Source organism: Capricornis sumatraensis, chromosome 10 (assembly GCF_032405125.1).
Source record: "Capricornis sumatraensis isolate serow.1 chromosome 10, serow.2, whole genome shotgun sequence".
Taxonomy (NCBI): Eukaryota; Metazoa; Chordata; class Mammalia; order Artiodactyla; family Bovidae; genus Capricornis; species Capricornis sumatraensis.
Genome location: NC_091078.1, coordinates 93,737,462 through 93,757,824, shown reverse-complemented (window position 1 = coordinate 93,757,824; position 20,363 = coordinate 93,737,462). Strand labels below are relative to the sequence as shown.

Below are 20,363 nucleotides of genomic sequence, written 5' to 3'. Positions count from 1 at the left end.
TCTTAAATAGTGAGCAGGTAGAAGTAAAGTTAAAGCAGATACCTATTGAGAAATGTAGTTTTCATTTTATTTACACAGGTCACAAAATTAAAACCAAGTAGCAGTGATGAACTGGCTGTAGCAACCATATATTAAGTCCATTCACCTCTGGTCAGTCAGCACCATCAGTAAGTGAACGCTTGGTAAGGCAGATGGAGGCATATTTATAGTCTGTCTGGGAAGCTGGCTGCCAAATGGGACAGTCTATCCTCTTTACCCAGCTGAAATGTCCCTTTTTCCATGGGTTGCTGAAGACAGGCACTGAAGCCTAGCTAGTGTTACTTCCCACACACACTGTCTTCCAGGATTTCCTGAGAAATACTTATAGCACAATTTGTATTTTACTTTGTATTTGAGATCTCCACATGTCTTCGGATTAGGCTGAATTTGCCTGTTGGGTCCGGAATATACCATTTTTCCCAGACATCAGTGTATGAAGCAGTTCTTCCCCATGGCTTAAAGTGCCCATTCCAATGGAGTAACTTGGCAGCCTTTACAAATTGGGGTGAATATCGTTTTCCAGCACTGGAACCTTAACATTTAGAGAAAAAAGAGCCAAATCAGTGTACTAATCAGACACAAGACTGCAGGTAACTTAAGGGAAACAATATAGTCCATTCCTGAGGGTAGTCCTTAGTAGACCCTTCACTGCGTAGGCTCCTGGTTAATTGCCTACTTACCAAGGTGGCGAACGTTCCACATAGGGTCGATGGTGGAGTGCTGCTGATAGAACACGATCAGCAGGGGTGGCGTTGTGATGCTGCCAGCCAGTGTTCTGCTATACAGTCCCTCTCTGGGTGGAGAGAGAACAGTTCCTCTTAGTCAAGACTGCCAGGGTTGAGCTACAAGAGTTTTCACAGCTAGGCCAGTTACATAACTTACTCTACATTGAGTTTCATCCATTTTTCCAGCTGGCTAGTTATATTCTGTCTTCTCCATTCTGTCAAGTTTGCAACAAAAACTCCAGGATTAAATGAGCAGGTGCTGGCTTTCATGGAAAGTTTACGAATTCTTTCCTTCTTATAGTCAAGATATCCAATGTAATTGTACTAAAAACACAATTGGGATATAAGTATGTTTACTGCTTCAAACTAATTTGATAATCATTTTGCTTACTTACGATTTCTCAGATAATTAGCAAAGGCCTCTACATAAAGCAATTAGAAGTGACAGTTGGGATCGCAAGTTAGACAATAGGAACCTAATCATAAAGCCGGATATTCAATGAGAATTAGGTTTTCAAATCCATAAACCAATCTAGGAAAGTAGCCTTGAGTTTTAGGATGAAATAACCAGTGAATAAAATGTAGCTAAAAGGGGAGTACAGTAAATTCACGAGGTCTAATAAATAATTCACCTGGTTCCCTGCTCCACGGATGACAACTTTAGCAGAGGTTGAATCACAATCTTCTGAAAATGCAGCTGCATGTCCTGGCTTCAGTGGTGTATTGTACAGGGCAAGAATATCACCTGAAAGAAAGTTAAGATTTAGGCTGGAAGTTGTCCCAAGATTCCAATTCCTCGTACTTTAAGTAGGTAAATTAAGGTTTTTAGTTGGAGTTTCAATATCAAACTTTTAGAAATTAATAGAATAAATACACAGAGAAGCAGAAGGATAGAGTAGACCTGAGAAATACTGTGAACCAATTCAACATAATTAATATTTATATATAATTTTCACACAACAGTAGAATACAAATTCCATTCAAGTTCTCATAGACTGTAAACTAGGAGACACTGGAACATATCCAGGGATATAAAACAAGGTACAAAAATTTGATGGTCTAAAGCTATTAGAGTGTTATCACTGTGGAATTATGTTAGAAATGAGTATCAGAAGATATTTGAAAATAATCCACGTATTTTCAAGTGAAAGATGACCTTTTATAGGATAACCATAAATAAGACAAACACTACAGCCCACAATGGACAGAAAGCAGCAGTGGTGTGACATTCTTCAGTACCTTGCACGATTACATCATCATCCATGTATATGGCCTTCTTTGCTCTGGGAACCAGAATTGGCAAGTAGAACCTTGCAAAGGTTAACTGGAAAAGGAAAGCATTGAAACAGGATTTGTAAGTGGCTGTGCTTTTGTTTACTAGAAATTCTCAGGATGCTCTCAGCATCCATGCAAGAGAAGAAAGCCAAAGGTCTCAGAACTTCCAGACTTGGTCCCCAGGGAAGTATAATCTTTGCACTGTACCCAGTTATGCAGGTATTCCAGCCATTTCCTAGTACTACCAAGTACAAACAAGGATGCATGGAACTCACTGGTTTTATGGATTCCCCCTGGTCAGGATCCTCCTTTACTTTCCCTTCCAAAAGTTTAGTGTCAAAATTCACAATTTTGTACCTGATACTTTTCAGGTTACCACTGCTGAGCCAGGACCTGATGAAAAGAAACCATCAAATAACCGTTTTAAGTAATAATGTCCCAAATCATAGCCATGTCTCTGCTTTCCAAGACCCTAATGCAAGAGAAATCCTGAGGACCAAATAGGTGTCTTCAATTCCCTTCACCTCCTGAGTTCTGGTATCCTCATGTGCTGTGAGATTTCCCACTAAAGTCCCTTCCTGAACCAAGATTCTACGGTAACAGAGCTCCCAAGGGCTCATACTTTGATCACTCTTCTGACACTAAAACTGCTGTGCAAAATTCACTATGGAATTGAGATGATCCCGCCACCACATGGATCATTCAACTTCTGTCCCTCCAAATACATGAGTGAAGAAAATGAGTCGAAGTATGACAGTAGTGAAAGCTAGTTATCGACATAGGGGGTAGATCAGTCTGTTAGCCTATACACTCACTGAGTGTGATGACAGTAATTCTACCTGAGTCTAAGGTAATGCCTGTGAGAAAAGTCAGTGTTCCCTAAAGATATCCAGCAGATTTTCCCTAGGGCCATTTCAGATCAGCATTTTGTGGATATGTTATTTCTATTTTAATGCAATATTTGTTTCTATTTTAGATGGTTTCTTAAGTTTTTAAAAATGAAAAAATTATTCTTAACAACTTTCACAAAAAACATGAACCATGAAGAAAGGCACAGAACTCTGACCACTATTAACCTATTAGACAAAACTTTTTTGGAATAAACTTTGTAAATCTTAAGTCAAAGCATCTTCAAAACACATCTTCAAAAGCATCTTCAAAGCATCTTCTGACTGTCCATCAGACTGGGTTTCTATAAATCATAATACTAAGGATCATTTACTGAGCAATTATTATGTGGTAGGTAGTTTATATATTTTTCATTTACTTGATAGAACAATCCTCTACTACTGCTAAGTCACTTCAGTTGTGTCCGACTCTTTGTGACCCCACAGATGGCAGCCCACCAGGCGCCCCTGTTCCTGGGATTCTCCAGGCAAGAACACTGGAGTGGGCTGCCATTTCCTTCTCCAATGCATGAAAGTGAAGTCGCTCAGTCGTGTCCGACTCTTCGCGACCCCATGAACTGCAGCCTACCAGGCTCCTCCGTCCATGGGATTTTCCAGGCAAGAGTACTGGACTGGGGTGCCATTGCCTTCTCCACAACAATCCTCTAGGTTGGATATTTACACCCCAAACTTACAGATGAGGAAATAGGTTCCCAGGGGTTAGGTCTATACTCACTTCACCATTCCACCTTGCTGCTGCTCTCCCATCCCTTCCAACTCTAGACCAGAACTACTCAAGGGCATGTTCTAGGAATAAGGAACTTGTAAGAGAATGTAAGTTAACACACTGCTTCCTTCACTGAGGAAGTTCGTATTACCAAAATATATATATATCTGCTTGAGTTTAACAACATGCATAGTAAACACAGTTGATTCACATCTTGGCACAAGTTGCTTACATGTTTCTGCTATCATGGAGACATATGGTACAATCATATGGAAAAAATGTGCAGTTTATATGTGGTATAATAATTATACAAGAAAAATGATTGTAAACACTGAAAAAAAAATTACTCGATTGGCAGCTGGCCTGCTCTTAGAGTATCCCCTAGAAGCAGAGCCATCAGGCAAGCAGAGCTCACCGGAGATGGTCTGCTGTGCCATTGAGTGTAACAATGTAGAAAATCACGCTGGAGCGAGTATTGTGCTGAATGCTGTTTATGGCTGCAATGGCCCCTCCGAGCCTGTCTTCAGATGCAGCAATGACCACAGGAATCTCTTCGTCTCTCCCATCTACCACACGTTGGGGAGCATTTGGGATAAAGTCCACTGGCTGAGGCCCCACAATTCCTGAATCTGCAAAGAATGCACACAAGGAAGGTATTATGATACAATCTCAAGAGCTCTTCATACAGATCCCAACACATGAAAAGAGGTTAGCTGAGGGTTATGATACTTAGACCTCAATCTGTCTCATTACAGTGTGAACCACACAGGCCAGAAATTGTGTTTTCCTGTATGTAACCAGGCCTTGGAAAAGCATTTAAAACAAAAAACAGGCAGCAGATGGAATTATGATACACTCCTGGTAGGAATATAACAGGGTCTGTATTTTGGCAATTTGTATCAAGAGCCTTGAACAGGTACATGGCCTCTGACCCAGTAATTCCCTTGTGTCTCTTAAAAACAAAACCTGAGAGGGAACCAAAAGTCATAATTTTATTTATAACTATGAAAACCTAGAAACAGACTAAAAAACAGTTGTTTTTCAAACCATGAATCGTGTCCCAGAAGTATGCATGAAAATAATTTAGTGGGTCACAATTAGAATGTGAGCAGAAAAACAAGTTTCTGAATTGGAACAGAACAGTGACTTAGAGAATATCAGAATGCTTCACACACAGCAAGTCCGAAGATTGTTTTGTAAACCTTCCTTCTTGCCTTTCATAGTATGTCCATTCATTTACTCATTCATCATGCACTGAACACTGAGCGCTTACTATGTGCCAAGCAATATCTAGGCACTGGGGTTACAGCCATGAATAAAACAGTTAAATCTTCACCACTGTGAAGGGCAGATAGACAATACATACATGCATGTGTGTGCTGTATGTAACACATTCATACTGTGGGGTTGACATCAAAAAAATCCCAAAGTCATTGTACCAAATGACTTTTTCCTATAGCAAAAAGTAAACTAATGTGGCATTAAATTTACATTTGAATAGTTTTGTCTTGGTGACTTACTTAGGATATAATTAGGTGAAAAATCATGTCATGTGTAATTTATATTAATATATAGTATAATCTCAACTATATGGAAAAAATACACAGAAAAAAATGGACGGTACAAAGGGAAAATTTTAATATTCATAGTTATCTCTAGGCAGTGAAATAATTTATTCAATGAATATTTATTAAGCACCTCCTATGTACCAGCCACAACTGCCCTCTTGGAGCTTGAATGCGGTTTATAAATACTCCTACTATCAGGAGCATGCATTACTTTCTGTAAATACATACACACACACATACATATATATACACTATTATAAAACATGCGGTCAGAGCATTTAGTGAAAATTAAGGGAAAGCTATTGGTCTTTTCATGCTTTGGTCAAGGATGGTGGGTAACAATTCAAAAATTATTTCTGACAAACTCTCTAAAGCCCCAAACATTTCTCAATACCAAGGCAGGGCAATATGAACAACTAATCTAAAATAACTGGCAGTAGAGTTATACAACAATGATACTTTAAATCAGCTGAAGAGGTTTTATGGTTTTGTTTTACTACTAGAGTCCTGCTGATATGGTTCCACATGTTAAAGGAAAGTAACAGGTGACCAGACTGACAATCTAATTGTGAACAAAGTAGGCATCAAACACCAGCAACATTTACCTGTCACCTTCTGAAGCCCTGCCCGACTAAAATGTCTGCAGATAGCAGCCTATAGTGGCTCCTTTCTCTAACGATTCTAATTTGGTAAAAAGGAATCTTTGGTGAGATCAAATGCTTAGCAAACAACTGCCCAGCAGGGAGAAGGGGAAGGCTGCTAGAGCACAATGAGTGCCGCCTGCCTTTCTCAGAGTTATTAATAGCTTCTGTAGGGCCAAGCAGAAAGCCTTCTTTTCTTTAAATCTAGTGATGTAACTTAGAATGTGGGACACAGGGAATTCCGGGCTCTTAACAGACAGCAAGGCTTGAGTCAGGGTTCCCATACCTGAAACCTCATTCCTCAGCAAACTGCTCAGACCAAGGAAGTTATGATGCAAAACCAGTAAGAAGAGAGCAACAGCCAGGACCAGGATGACGATGTTTACTGAAACACAGAGGAGAAAGCCCACATTACATCTCTTCACCTTTTGACCAGGTAAAAGATAAGACACGGCTTCCTCAGTGGCTTAGCAGAAAAGAATCTGCCTGCCAATGCCACACACCCGGGTTTGACCCCTGGGTCGGGAAGGTCCCCTGGAGAAGGAAATGGCAACCTACTCCAATATTCCTGCCTGGAAAATCCCATGGACAGAGCAGCCTGGTGGGACGTGACTCAGCAACTAAACAACAACAAAATAACAACTGTAGAAAGAACGTACCTTTACGAAACGACATCTTTCTCTTCTGTCTTATATAAATATTAGTTATTAACCCTACAAAACAAAAACAAGCCCCCAAAGTCAGTAGGTACATTACAGTTGCCATCAAAATGCCTACGCTTTTATTCAGACAGAAACAAGAAGTGAATATATGGTATATTCTGCCATAAACTTGTTTTAAATTAACAGTTTCCAAGAACCCAACTTGAGATCGAATTTTTTATGGCAGTCATAATAATAAAATATTTCCAATAACTTACAGCCTTGTATACCATATGCCACTAGATGAAAAGCAATTCTACCAGGAAGAATACCTGGTAGAATTTAGGGGTCTAGGGGTCTAACCACTATGGAAACGTTTTCTGAAAGAATTTCTACTTAGAATTCCTAATTAGACAGGGACTTAGTCGTCTATGATCAAGTAAACTGAGGTCAACCTCATTGGTACAAAATATCACCTGTTTCAAATTGTATTCTATTAACTCATTTCTAAAGGCCTTTGAAAAGAAGAAAAATATATTGAAGGGCTATTTAAACAATTGGGAATCACAGGCCAGATTACAAATTTGGAGAAAATAATTCAGACTCCCAAAGTACACACAAGGCGAGGGTGGGATGATTTGAGAGAATAAGTATTGAAACATGTACATTACCATATGTAAAAGAGATGACCAATACAAGTTCAATGCATGAAGCAGGGCACCCAAAGCCAGTGCTCTGGGACAACCCAGAGGGATAGGATAGGGAGGGAGGTGGGAGGGGGGTTCAGGATCCGGGGGGACATGTACCTGTGGCCGATTCATGTTGATGTATGGCAAAAACAATCACAATATTGTAAAGTAATTATCCTCCAATTAAAATTTTAAAAATACACATCCCTCCTCTCTCACTCTTCTTTCTAAAGCAGTACATGTAAAGTATACTATGTCAACAGCTTTCCTCTCTAAAGAATATATATCATTATATACCCTGAGCTATGTGTCTTTATCTCCTCTTGAGGACTGAGACTGACCTATAGAAGGTGGCAGACTGGGGGCTCCTCAGACAGTTCTATTGTCTGCCTGCTTGGAGCCAATTTCCATCAAGACTGAAGAAAACGATCTCACTTTAATGAATCTCATTTAATGAATAGTATAAAGGACAATGGTTTAGCTCAACAATGTCCAGCAACAATTACTTACAGGTAGTATCCTGATCAAGAGGCAGGAGTATTTGTGCTATTGCAACTGGCCAGACAGAAGAAAACACAATCCTAGCAGGTATTTGATGAACTTAAGTAGATTTGCATGGCAGAAACCATTTGCTCCAAAAACTCTTCCATGGTTATCTACATGCAAAATGCCAATCATTATGGAGTGTGTCTGATCCATAATTCCTTTCCTGGTGCAATTCCTGGTAATGGAATTCACTGATCTGGGTAGAAAGAATTCTCAAAGCCAAACGGCATGTACGTGCAGGATGTGCAAAAATACTGACTATATTTCTGCTAGAGTACACAACTGTGTAAAACTTGATGAGTGATATTCACTTGTCCACTATGAAAATTAATATTTTGTTTAGAAATGATACGGCAGCTGTTCCCAGAAATATGGGTGAGGAAACCTTAGGGGGAAGGAACACGATGTTTTTCAACTTGGGGCTACATGCCCTAGTACCCACATTCTCAGCGGTCTCTTCTGCTTTCCCTCCTATTGCTATATACTGCCATGGAAGACCATTCAACTCACACTCTGCAACCTATCCTACAATTGATTCTTTGCAGCAACAGCAAACTCTTTCCCTCTCTGCTGGAACACACTCTCAGCTGCATATTATCATGCTCTGGTACCTTTCAGTTAATTAAAAAATAAAAAAAGACATCACTTCTCAAATCCCGGTAGACCCACAGACCCATTTCTCTGCTCCCTCTCACACAAAAAGCTTGAAAGGATTGAAAGTCTCCAGCTCCAGTATCTTTCCTCCTGTCCTCTCTTTAGCCTCCTCCAACCAGACTTCTGGCCCTACTTTTTCCATTCAAACTGGCTTTGTTGAGACTACAGAAGACCAAGGTCACCTTTTGGTCCTCTTACCCATCCCCTCAGAGACCATCAATAAAGCTTACCACCCTCCTCTTCAATTATGACATTATCTCATGTATTTGATTTGTTTCTTCATTCTGTCTTCCCTGCTCTTTGAGAACAGTGTACTCCAGGGAAAAGTGTATACTGGTGTATCCTTGCCATCTAAAACCATGTCTGGCAAACGATAGTAGATATGTGATACTTGTTGAATGATCTTGTTAATCAAGGAGCAAGGCTGGTTCTCAGCCCTGAAAGGGAACATCATCTTTAAAAATAATCATGGAAACAAATTCCAATGGAGATCTCTCTGAAATCAAATCTGACAAAAGCAGTCTCCTTTTCCCATAATTGTCTTTATAGATCAAATACCATAAAGTTATCTACAGCAACTGCTACCCTGTAAAGTGCGTTTAAAGAAGGATAAACAGAGTGATATGTCTATGGCTACATACAAGGGAAAGGGCTTAGTCTCCACCAGACTGAAAGGTGGAAAAGGTATTAAGGGTGTATATCCCCTTTCTCTACCTCTTCATCTGGCTAGCTACTACTTGGCTTTCAGCAGGTAAAGGAGCCTCCCTCAAATCCCGCTTTCAGTTGCATCTCCCCTGAGTTCTCACATATCCAGGGCTTCGCTGCCCCCAGAGTAATCCGGTTTATTCTTCTGGGGTTACTTGGCTGTCGCCCTTGACACATTCTGGGCTCCAGGAAGGCAAGGGCCTGTTGGTCAGGGCCGTATCGCGCGCGCACGCACACACAGACACACAGACACACACACACACCAGCTGCGGGGTGTATTTGCGGATTAATGAATGAGGGCAGCAACCACACACATCAACCTGCCCCTGGAGTGCCCAGAATCCCAGGTCTGTGAGTGACTCTGGCGCGCAACACAGCACAGAGGCCAGCGAACCAGTAGGGACGCCCCCGGCCCAGGTTTCCCACAACAGTTTCTCTCTGGAACGTGGGTCTTCCACCTTCCTCAGAGTAAAGGAGGAGGGCCTCAGCTTTTGAGAGAGACACCGGCAGAGAGAGAGAGGCTGTGCGAATCCTCGGCGGTCTGAGTCTGTGTAGGGGCCAGAGCAGCCGCCGAGCAGCCTGGAGGCTCGGCGGGCGGGAGCTGCCCACACTGGTGCGAAGGGGCCGGCGAGAACCCCTCCCCGACAGGATACCCTTTCTCTGGACGAAGGGTTCTGGGGTAGTGCCCCTCTAAATTCTGGTGTTCCACAGAGCACACGCTCGGCGGGCTCCCCGCCCAAGCTCCGAGACCCCGGGTTGGGGTTCCGGCCAGCCGTTCCCCTCGGACGCTGCCCGCGGCAGCCCTTACCTGCAGTCCGAGGAGGAGGAGCCGCTGCCCGCACCCCGGCCCGCCCCGCCAGCTCAGCGCCCCTGCCGCAGGCCCCGTGGCCCAGCCAGCCGCCGGACCGCCCGCGTCGCCCGCACTGCGGACCAAGCCCGCCCGCCCGCTAGCTTCGCGGCCGCCGCGCAGCCCCACAGACCCCCGCCCGTCGGCCGCTCGGACCCCCGAGGGCGTCGCACGGAGCAGGCGCCGCCGGGCAGCCCCACCGCTGGGGTCCTCGCCGGGAGAAGTCCGTCGCCATGGAGACGGGGCGCGCGCAGGCCGCAGTTCAGCAGCGCCCGCCCAGCCGAGGACAGTTTGGGGGACCGGGACCGCGGCTCCCAGCACCCAAGAGCGCTGACGGCGAGCCCTTCAAGGGCGCGTGATGCCTCGACTCGGCTGCCGCCGTCAGCATCTCAGCCCCCGCGGAGAGGGCGCCGGCCGACGGCCAGCTGCGAAAGCACAAGTCGCCTAGCTGGGGCACGGGGAGGGGCCTCGGGCCGACCGGGTCCGTGGGAGACATCCGCTTCCGGGGCCGCGGCCATCGCAACCCTCGACTCTGCAGGCCCGCGGAACTGGACTCGTCAGCAGAAGCTGACCCCGGGCCCTAGAGTCCCTAAGTCCCGGCTGCCCTCGCTCTGCCGCCCGCCTTCAGAACCAGACATGTTGGAGCATCTGAGCTCACTGCCCACGCAAATGGTGAGGCCGCTGAGCGCCTGGGCCCTATGATCCCTGCACGCCGCTCGCGAGCCTGGCAGCTCCGCAACCCTTGTCCGAGACCTACTCCGTGCGGCGCGGGGTACCGAGTTGTACCTACCTGGTGCCCTTTTCTCTTCCCCCCAAGGGTGCCCCTCCCTGGGCTCCGTGAGGATGCTTCGGTTCTCCCGGGAAACCCAGAATGGCATTCCTTGCTTAGGTTCTTGGAGCCCTATATGTTGGGGGAGCCCTATATGTTGGGAATGCCCTGGTGCCAAAGCTGTGAGGCCCTTGCAGTAATGTATCTCTTCGGTGGTAGAACCAACTGCTTTGCTCTTCTTCACCTCTAGGATTACAAGGGCCAGAAGCTAGCTGAACAGATGTTTCAGGGAATTATTCTTTTTTCTGCAGTAAGTATTGGTTTTACATAATCTTTTCCACCCTCACCCCCAGCTTGACTGTGTTTAATATACTTTCTTTGTCTTTAGATAGTTGGATTTATCTACGGGTACCTGGCTGAACAGTTCGGGTGGACTGTCTATATAGTTATGGCTGGATTTGCTTTTTCGTGTTTGGTAAGATATTTATGGCTTGGATGTTAGTGGCAAGTTAGGTTTTCTGAATTGGGTTATTTTGTTTGGATGCAGTACTGAGAATCAGTGCACAACGTTTCAATGCCAGATAGCATCAGATGAGGTTAAGTTGCATAAAGCTTATTTCTTTTGGCAGTTGCTCCAAGCAGTAATGTTAAAGGTCAAAGCTAGAACTTGAGACCTTATGGTCTTCACATTGCTCCCTCCTCACCTTTCTTTTAGCTCTTAAAGCCATGTGTAAACAATGAGGCTTGTTCCTACTTCAAGTATCTTGTCTGGGTGATGGCACAGAGTTTTCATAGGAATGTCGGTTTCCTTGTTTTTACCTGTAGCAAAGGAGTCATTTGGGAAACAGGAATAATACATAATACTCTTTCAAGCTTCTAATGGCCATAATTGATTGATTTTCTGTTCTGACCCAGCTGACACTTCCTCCATGGCCTATTTATCGCCGGCACCCCCTCAAGTGGTTACCTGTTCAAGACTCAAGCACAGAAGACAAGAAACCAGGGGAACGAAAAGTTAAGAGACATGCTAAAAATAATTGATTGGGGTTTTCATGATTCAGCTTTACTGTTGTACCTGCTTTTGTTTTGTGTGACATGAGCTAAACTGTTTTCATACATAAAACATAAGCTAAAAACCACCTATGCTCAGCTGTGTATAGATTTTGTTTTCTCCATATTTCATTTCTCTTTTGGGTTTTGCTTTATAAATATTTTAGACCTTCTCCTCACAATCTTCCTCTGAAATAGAGAACAGAAAACAGAAGTATGCAAAGTTTCTTTCAGGCCTACAAAATAATGAGTAAAAGCTTCATAAATGACAGTACAATTTAACTATCAGGTTTTATAATTCATTATGGGTAGTCAGGCTGTTTTAAAGTTTTCAATTAAAACTCAGTGCAATTCAATGTCTATAGAGTCTTTTGTTCATTGTTCTGCAAACATGACTACGAGTAAAAGCCAAAGTTAGAAGTTCATGGTTCTGAAAGTGTCAGCAAGAACCACTTCTATCTTCTGAAGCTACAAGGTCCTAATGTATGATTTCTTCTTTTTTTTTTAAACAACAGCAAGCACCTGTGAAAAAACTTACTGATGTAAATTTTGTGGTAAGGTAATAGTTTGGTACCAGTAAAATAAGGCTGTTGCCAAGCAGAAAACATTTAATCCATGCTTTACCTAAGGTAGTTCAAAATGAAAACCCGAGAAGCTATAAATTACTTTTAAATTTTCCAGAGGGCTGAAGAGAACAATGTTCTAACAGTCTTGTGTGAGGAATGGGAGTGCAAGGGTTATTACAAGTCATATTCTACTTCTCAATACCAGATTATAGGACTTCCAAACTGAGTTTTTTAAAAAGGGAGTGAAGATCTTAATACACCAGAAGTCAGGAAAGGGTTTTTAAAAGGGGGAAGAAAAGTAAAAGACAGCAGAAATAAGACCAAGCATATCTATAAAAAATGTGATTACAAAGTTAAGAGCTCCCAATAGGGCTGAAAATCAAGTTACCTCATGTTCTCAAAATGACACCCAAAAGTTGAAAACAGGAGCAAGGATGTATTAGGCAAATGCAAGCAGAAAGGAGTGGTAATAGTGAAAAAGTCAGAAATTTAGTATCAGAAAGCATTAAATGGGGCAAAGAGGCAAATTTCATAGCTGCGAGATGTCAATGAATGAATCATGCATTGAATAAGATGTGAAATACATAAAGCAAAGACTTACATATACAGGAATTTGGCAAAGAGACCAACACTCTACCTTTCAGATTTTGATCAAGGCAATATGTAGACTGTTGCACTTGTTCCACATGCCTGGAACACCGTCCCTTAGGTATACATGACTTGTCCTCTCATTCAGGCCCCTACCCAGTGCATGCATGCTAAGTCACTTCACTCGTGTCTGACTCTGTGACCCTATGGACTGTAGGCTGCCAGGCTCCTCTCTCCATGGGATCCTCCAGGCAAGAATACTGGAGTGGGTTGCCATGCCCTCCTCTAGGGGATCTTCCCGACCCAGGGATCAAACCCATACCTCCTGCATTGGCAGATGGGTTCTTTAGGACTGGTGCCACCTGGGAAGCCCTACACAGATGTCACTATAAAGAAGCATTTCCTACTATCCTATCAAAAGTTTGGGTATCATTCTGTATTTATTTTCATGGTATTTAATATATCTCAGTATATATTTGTTAATCATCCATCCCAGAACATAAGCTCCACGGGAACAGGAACCTTCTTAGGCTCACTCCTTTTTGCTTAGTACAAGAGTACATGACACATAGGCACTCCATCATATTTACTAAATGAATACAGAGCTGTGCTGTCCAATATGGTGCTACTAGTCGTGTGTGTCTTAAGTCTAATTAAAAATTGGGTTCCTCAGGACTTCCCTGGCCATCTAGTGCTTAAGACTCTGTTTCCAATGCAGGGGGCGTGGGTTTGATCCCTAGTTGGGGAATTAAGATCCCATATGCAGCATGGCACATCCCAAAAAAAATTTTTTTTTTTTAAATTGAGTTTCTCAACCAGCCACATGGCAAAGACTCAACAGGTTTTATATGACTAGTGGCTACCATATTAGTGCAGATGTAGAACATTTCCACTATTTAGTGGAGAAGTGATTCTGCCTATCCGTAAGAGAATTCACCTTTACTGAATGCACATAGGGCCATTCCAATAATGGATCATGTACTGAGCTACAGGAAAAAACGATTCCAAGAAATAGAGGTTGTGCAGGTTATATTTACTAACACTGCAATGTAGCTGGAACAAGGAGGAAATTTCTTGACTTTGGAAATACATGGAAATTAAAAAATACTTTTAAAAGAGAAAGTCAAAACATGAATTCTTGACTATTTACAAACTAATGTCAAATAAAACATCAAAAGTCTCTCAAATGTGGCCAAAGACATGCTGAAAGGAAAATTTAGTCTTAAAAATGTGTTTTAAAATTAAAGCTGAAAAATGATTAGGCACTCAAGAAAAAAACCACAAAACAACAGAAGCATAAAAACTGACTTAAAAATATATAGAATGGGACTAAAAATGTATGAGGGAATATATATAACTTTACACAAGTTAGAAAACTTTTCAGTAAAACTAAAGTTGACTTCCCAAGAAAGATTACAGATCTCCAAAACGTGCAAGAAATGGTAAATAGCTCAGAAAGACCAACAGTTTACCAAAAATTTGTCCCCAGCTGGGCACTGGGATCAGATGGTTTTAGAGTTGTGTTATAACAAACCCTTCAAAATAAAATTAAGCAGCTTCAGAAATTAGGCCATGAGCACTGGCCTACTACCTGACACATAATAAAAACTAAATAAAAGTCTTTTAGGGGACTAGAAAGGGAACATTTTATTATTTTATGTATGTGTGTAATTTTCAAAAAAGGTATAGAGTCCTGCATATACTAATCAAAACTTTTATTTTATAAAAGCTACTTGCTAGATGGGCATTATACCTTATTAAACAACAAATAAAATATGTGATATGCAATTATACATTTAAAATAGGGGAAGACAATTGGTATCTTGATGTATAAGACAAATTTCAGGAGACAAATCTGTCCAACATAACTGAAAGGATCTGGACGTTATTACTTAAAAATCGCTGAATTAGAAAAGGTATTAGTGTTTAACAGATGTTTCCGCTGATGGAAAAATAAATCTTAAAAAAAAACAAAACCCAGTCTGCAAAAACATATTGATTTACAGGGCCAAAATACCTCCTACTTTCAATTCTTATATACCTTGAATGAGATCCATATTAAATGGAAATAAAATATTAAATTATATTAATATGCTGAAAAAGAAGTTCAATTGCTCAGGTACTATGTATAACTTCATATCTTTAAATGTACTCCCAGAATTATATAAAAATAATTTATCAACTGCTACTTACAGTTATTAATAGTAAATATCACTGGATATGTCATTTTTTTTTCCCCTATTGCTTTTATCACTATAAGATAATGTAGAACTTCCAATCCAGAATGTTTTGTCTCAGTATTCAAGCTCATAAGTACCTTAAAAAAATAGTTTTAGGTGTCATGTTGGTTTAAGGCTCAGTAAACAGTAATCAAACAAATGTCTTAAAATAGATTTTTTTTCTTCATGAAGGGAATAAGATACCCAAGGGTTTTTTTTTTCTTTTGTAAGCTTGCTTCAATATTACTGTTTTGTCCAATTTTTTTCTAGTTAAAAAGCCAACAAGATAAAAGGATGGTAAATGGCCTCCAATCATTGTTATAGGTTTGTTTGTATTTGTTTAAGCCAAAAACCTTTGAAAATCATTTTATTCTGGCAGCATATTAGATAAATTCTCAAAAATTCACATTTTCTTCAAAAAATTTTAACTGGCGAGCCTTCACACTGTAAGTCACATACTTTTCACCCATGTGCTCCTGCAAATGTACCTATTTGGGGGGAAACATTAAAAAAAAAATCAGTATATAGTAGAAAAAATATTTCTATAGTCTTAAAAGGGGTATTCTAAGCCACAATACCAAGGGTGGAAACCTTATGGGAGAATACATAGCTATAGTTATGTTTACATAAAAATGTAAAACATCAAGATATCAAAAAATAAAGTCATAAGAAATACAAGATACAAGGAATTATACATTAACAAAAGGATCAATACAGCAGGAAGGTCTAATAATTATAAGCAATTATGTACCTAATAACAGATGATTGAAATATATGATGCCAAACTTCACAGAATTAAAGGGAAAAGTAGTTCTACAAATAATAGTTGGAAACTTCAATACACACTCTCAGTAATGGACAGCAGAACCAGACAGAAGATAAGAAAACAGAAGACTTGAAAAATGAAAAAACTAACTAGATCTAACAGACATATAAGAAACATTCTACCCAAGAATAATAGGATACACTTTCTTCTCAAGTGCACAAGAAACATTTCCCAGTAGAGACATATATAGTAGGCCACAAATTATGTCTCAATAGATTAAAAAGACAGATACATATACAAAGTATCTTCTCTGACCAAAACAGGATGAAGTTAGAAACCCATAACAGAAGGAAACTAGAAAACTCACTCATTTATGGAAATTAAACAACACACTCCAGTGCACCAAAGGAAAAAAAAAATCACAAAGGAAACTTAAGATACTTAGCGGCAAATGACTTATGCGATGCACCAAAAGCAACGCTAAGGAGACAATGTATAGCTATAAAGGCTTATGTCAAAAAAGAAAAAGATTTCAAGTCAACAACCTAACTTTATAACCTAAAGTAGTAGAAAAAGAACAAGTTAAAAGTAGCCAAAGGAAGGAAATAATAAAGATTAGAGCTGAGAAGAATATAACAGAGAACAGAAAATTAGAGAAAAATCAATAAAACAAAAAGTTGGTTCTCAGAAGATGAACAAAATTGACAAACCTTAGCTATACTAAGAAAAAAAAAGACTCAAATTACTAAAATCTGAAATGGATTTGGGACATTACCACCACTCTAATGAAATGAAATGAAAAGGATTCTAAGGGAATACTATGAACAATTGTACGCCAACAAGTTGCATAATCTAGACAAAATGGACAAATTCCAAGAAACATAAAACCTATCAAAACTGAATCACCAAGAAATAGAAAATCTGAGAATACCATAACTAGCAAGGAAACTGAATCAGTAATCTAAACCTGCTAACAAGGAAAGGTGCTGGAACTTTGCTGCTGAATTCTGCCAAACATGTGGACAGGAACTGTTTTCAGCCCTTCTCAAATTCTTCCGAGAGTTAAGGAGGAGGGAGCACTTTCTGGCTCATTCATGAGGCCAGCATTTCCCTGGTGCTAGGGCCAGACAGGGAGACTATAGGAAAAGAAAAATATAAACATATATCCCTTATGACCACTGATGTAAAAAACTTCAACAAAATACTAGATGATTACGATATTCATGAGAGATACTGGTTTTATGTCTCTTTCATGTTAGCGTTCTTGTCGGGTTTTGACATCACAGTTCTGGTTTTCTGGAGAAATGGAAAATGTCCTTCTTTTTCTGTTTTCTAAGGAATTTGTGTAGGATTTGTGTTATTTCTTCCTTAGATGATTGGAAGAATTCCCCAGCAAAGCCATCTGGGCCTGAAGTTTTCTTTACAGGAGAGTTTTACTTTTTCTAGATGCAACGTTTAGGCTTTGTATCAAGGCTTAGTTAAATTCATAGACACAGATGTTAGAATGGTGACTCCCAGGAGCTGGTAGGGAAAACGGGGAGTTTTTGCTTAACTGGTACAGAGTTTCAGTTTTGCGAAATGAAAGTATTTCTAGAAATGGATGGGTAATGTTTGCACAATTATGTAAAACATACTTAAGGCCACTGAGTTCAGTTCAGTCGCTCAGTCGTGTCTGACTCTTTGTGACCCCATGGACTGCAGCACTGAACCAAATACTTAAAAATGGTTAAAATGATAAATTTGAAGTTACGTGTATTTTACTATGATTAAAAAACCAGCATGTGTATAATGCACTGTTGAACCTATAGAGAAATGTAACATATTTACGGAATTAAACAACAGACTCCTAAACAACCATCCTTATAGAAATAAAAAAGATTAAAAAGGATTTCTATTAATAATTGCCAATTGGTGGCTCAGACGGTAAAGCGTCTGTCTACAATGCGGGAGACCTGGGTTCAATCCCTGAGTCGGGAAGATCCCCTGGAGAAGGAAATGGCAATCCACACCAGTACTAAAGCCTGGAAAATCCCATGGACAGAGGAGCTTGGTAGGCTACAGTCCATGGGGTCGCAAAGAGTCAGACACGACTGAGCGACTTCACTAGTGTCACTATGATAACTTTGCTTTTGAACTGTGGTGTTGGAGAAGACTCTTGAGAGTCCCTTGGACTGCTAGGAGATCCAACCTAGGAGATCCAACCAGTCCATTCTAAAGGAGATCAGTCCTGGGTGTTCTTTGGAAGGAATGATGCTGAAGCTGAAACTCCAATACTTTGGCCACCTCATGCGAAGAGTTGACTCATTGGAAAAGACTCTGATGCTGGGAGGGATTGGGGGCAGGAGGAGAAGGGGACGACAGAGGATGAGATGGCTGGATGGCATCACTGACTGGATGGATGTAAGTTTGAGTGAACTCCGGGAGTTGGTGATGGACAGGGAGGCCTGGCATGCTGCGATTCATGGGGTTGCAAAGAGTCGGACACGACTGAGTGACTGAACTGATGGATAACTTAGTTGAAATGGACAAATTCCAAGAAAGACACAGATTTTAGAAACAGAAGAACAATCTGAATATAGTAAGGCACTGAATTCACTAACAAAAAACTACTCACAAAGAAAAGCCCAAGGACTTGCCTGGTGGTCCAGTAGTTAAGACTCCATCCACAATCCCCAATCCTTGGTTGGGGAACTAAGATCCCACATGCCATGCAAGATGGCCAAAAGATATATATATATACACACACGCACACACGTTATATATACATATATATACACACACATATGTGACTAAACACTAAACACATATGTGTTTAGTCACTCAGTCGTGTCAGACTCTTTGCGACCCCATAGACTGTAGCCCACCAGGCTCCTCTTGGAATTCTCCTCCATGGGAATTCTCCAGGCAAGAATACTGGAGTGGATTGCCATGCCCTCCTCCAGGGGATCTTCCCAACCCAGGGATCAAACCCAGGTTTTCCGCATTGCAGGCAGATTTTTTACCATCTGAGGCACCAGGGAAGTCCACACATATATTCATATATATAAGAAAAGCCCAGGCCCAGATCCCAGATAGTCTCATTGGTGAATTCTATCACAAACATTTCAAAAAGAATTAGCACCAGTTCTTCACTAATTCTTCCCCCAGAAGATGAGGGAACATGCCCCAACTCATTCTGAGGTGAGTATTGCCCTGATAACAAAACCAATAAAAAATATCACAAGGAAAGAAAACTGAAGGCCAATATCATGTGAACACCAACACAAAAACGCTCAACAAAATACTGGAAACATGACTCTAGTAACATCTAAGAAGCAGTATAGACCATGACCAAGTGGGATTTATCTCAGGAATATAAGGATGGTTTAACATCCAAAAACAGATTAATGTAACACACCACATTAAAAAAAAACAAAAACCAAAAACCACAAACATGATCACCTAAATCACCTAAATAGAAAGCATTTGACACACCTAACACCTTGTCATGATAAAAACACTCAGCAAACCAGAAATAGATGGGACCTTCACCCCAAAAATATAAAATAAATAAAATACCATAGTGAATAAAAAAAAAAAAATTAAAATAAAATCCTTAAAAAAAGGGGGCGACCTTCTTCAACCTGAAAAAGAATATCTAAAAACTGATAGTTAACATCATAATTAATAAAGACTGCTGCATCTAAGATCAGAAACAAGATAAGGATGTTTACTCTCACCACTTCTATTCAACACTGTACTGGAGGTTCTAGCCAGGGCAATGTGATTCAGCAATTTCCACCCCTAGGAAGATACCCAAGAAAAACGAAAACATATGTCCACACAAAAACTTGTACACAAATGTTCATAACATTATTCACAATAGGCAGTAAGTGGCAACCATCTAAGTGTCCATCACCTGGTGAGCAGAAAAGCACATGTGCCACAGCCACGTTCAGCCATGTGGAAGAGTGAGTTTCCCACGTGCTACAACATGGGTCAATCTTGAAAACATACGCTAAATGAAGGAAATCAATCACAAAAGACCACATAGCTTTTTACAATTCTACTTCAGTGAAATGTCCAGAATAGGCAAGTCCACAGAGAGAGAAATATCAGTGGCTGTTTAGAGGTGAAGGGCCTAGAGGACAATGGGGAACGACTACCAGAGGGTACAGGGGCTCTTCCGGGAGTAATTAGATGTTCTAACGTTGACCGCGGTGGCAAATGGGTAAAATGTATAGTTTTGTTAATTATAATCCAAAAGGCCAGTACAAAAATTCCATAGCATAAGCAGCTGACACAGCTAAAGTTTGGATACTCACCTCTCTTTCCAATTCATCCTCCTCTTCCAAAATATCATACACCTGCTCTAAAAGCTGAATCCCCAGGCCCCGAATTACATCAGCTCTTAAGACTTCAACTATTCTTCTGATTTTTTCAGAACCTGGCATGATAGCTAAAAAGCAACAACAGGGGAAA

At 40.9% G+C, this 20,363-nt stretch overlaps 3 protein-coding genes across 5 annotated transcripts in view; 1 reads left to right on the top strand and 2 right to left on the bottom strand.

Moving 5' to 3' along the window:
• Positions 1–42: 42 nt before the first annotated feature.
• GLT8D1 (glycosyltransferase 8 domain containing 1) lies at positions 43–20,331 on the bottom strand. Of its 2 annotated transcripts, XM_068982383.1 has the most exons (10): positions 20,207–20,331; positions 6,522–6,575; positions 6,149–6,247; positions 4,069–4,282; positions 2,315–2,432; positions 2,004–2,088; positions 1,397–1,509; positions 922–1,088; positions 720–832; positions 43–571 (listed from the first exon to the last, which is right to left on the bottom strand). In XM_068982383.1, exons 2-10 carry the CDS (start codon positions 6,535–6,537, stop codon positions 381–383), a joined length of 1,116 nt encoding a protein of 371 aa, XP_068838484.1. In that variant the 5' UTR covers positions 6,538–6,575; positions 20,207–20,331; the 3' UTR covers positions 43–380. The 2 variants fall into 2 exon arrangements, with proteins under 2 accessions (XP_068838484.1, XP_068838483.1); XM_068982382.1 differs by lacking the exon at positions 20,207–20,331 and having other exon boundaries at positions 6,522–7,246.
• Positions 10,255–12,104, top strand: SPCS1 (signal peptidase complex subunit 1). Its single transcript, XM_068982431.1, has 4 exons — positions 10,255–10,616; positions 10,964–11,023; positions 11,102–11,188; positions 11,629–12,104. Exons 1-4 carry the CDS (start codon positions 10,581–10,583, stop codon positions 11,752–11,754), a joined length of 309 nt encoding a protein of 102 aa, XP_068838532.1. The 5' UTR covers positions 10,255–10,580; the 3' UTR covers positions 11,755–12,104.
• The window catches only part of NEK4 (NIMA related kinase 4), a 28,649-nt gene continuing 22,960 nt past the window's right edge, over positions 14,675–20,363 (bottom strand). For both annotated transcript variants that reach the window (XM_068982377.1, XM_068982378.1), the window contains exons 14-15: positions 20,207–20,340; positions 14,675–15,624 (exon numbers count right to left, since the gene is read on the bottom strand). In XM_068982377.1, the coding sequence (XP_068838478.1) occupies positions 15,532–15,624; positions 20,207–20,340 (227 nt within the window). In that variant the 3' untranslated portion in view covers positions 14,675–15,531. The remainder of the gene's footprint in view (positions 15,625–20,206; positions 20,341–20,363) is intronic.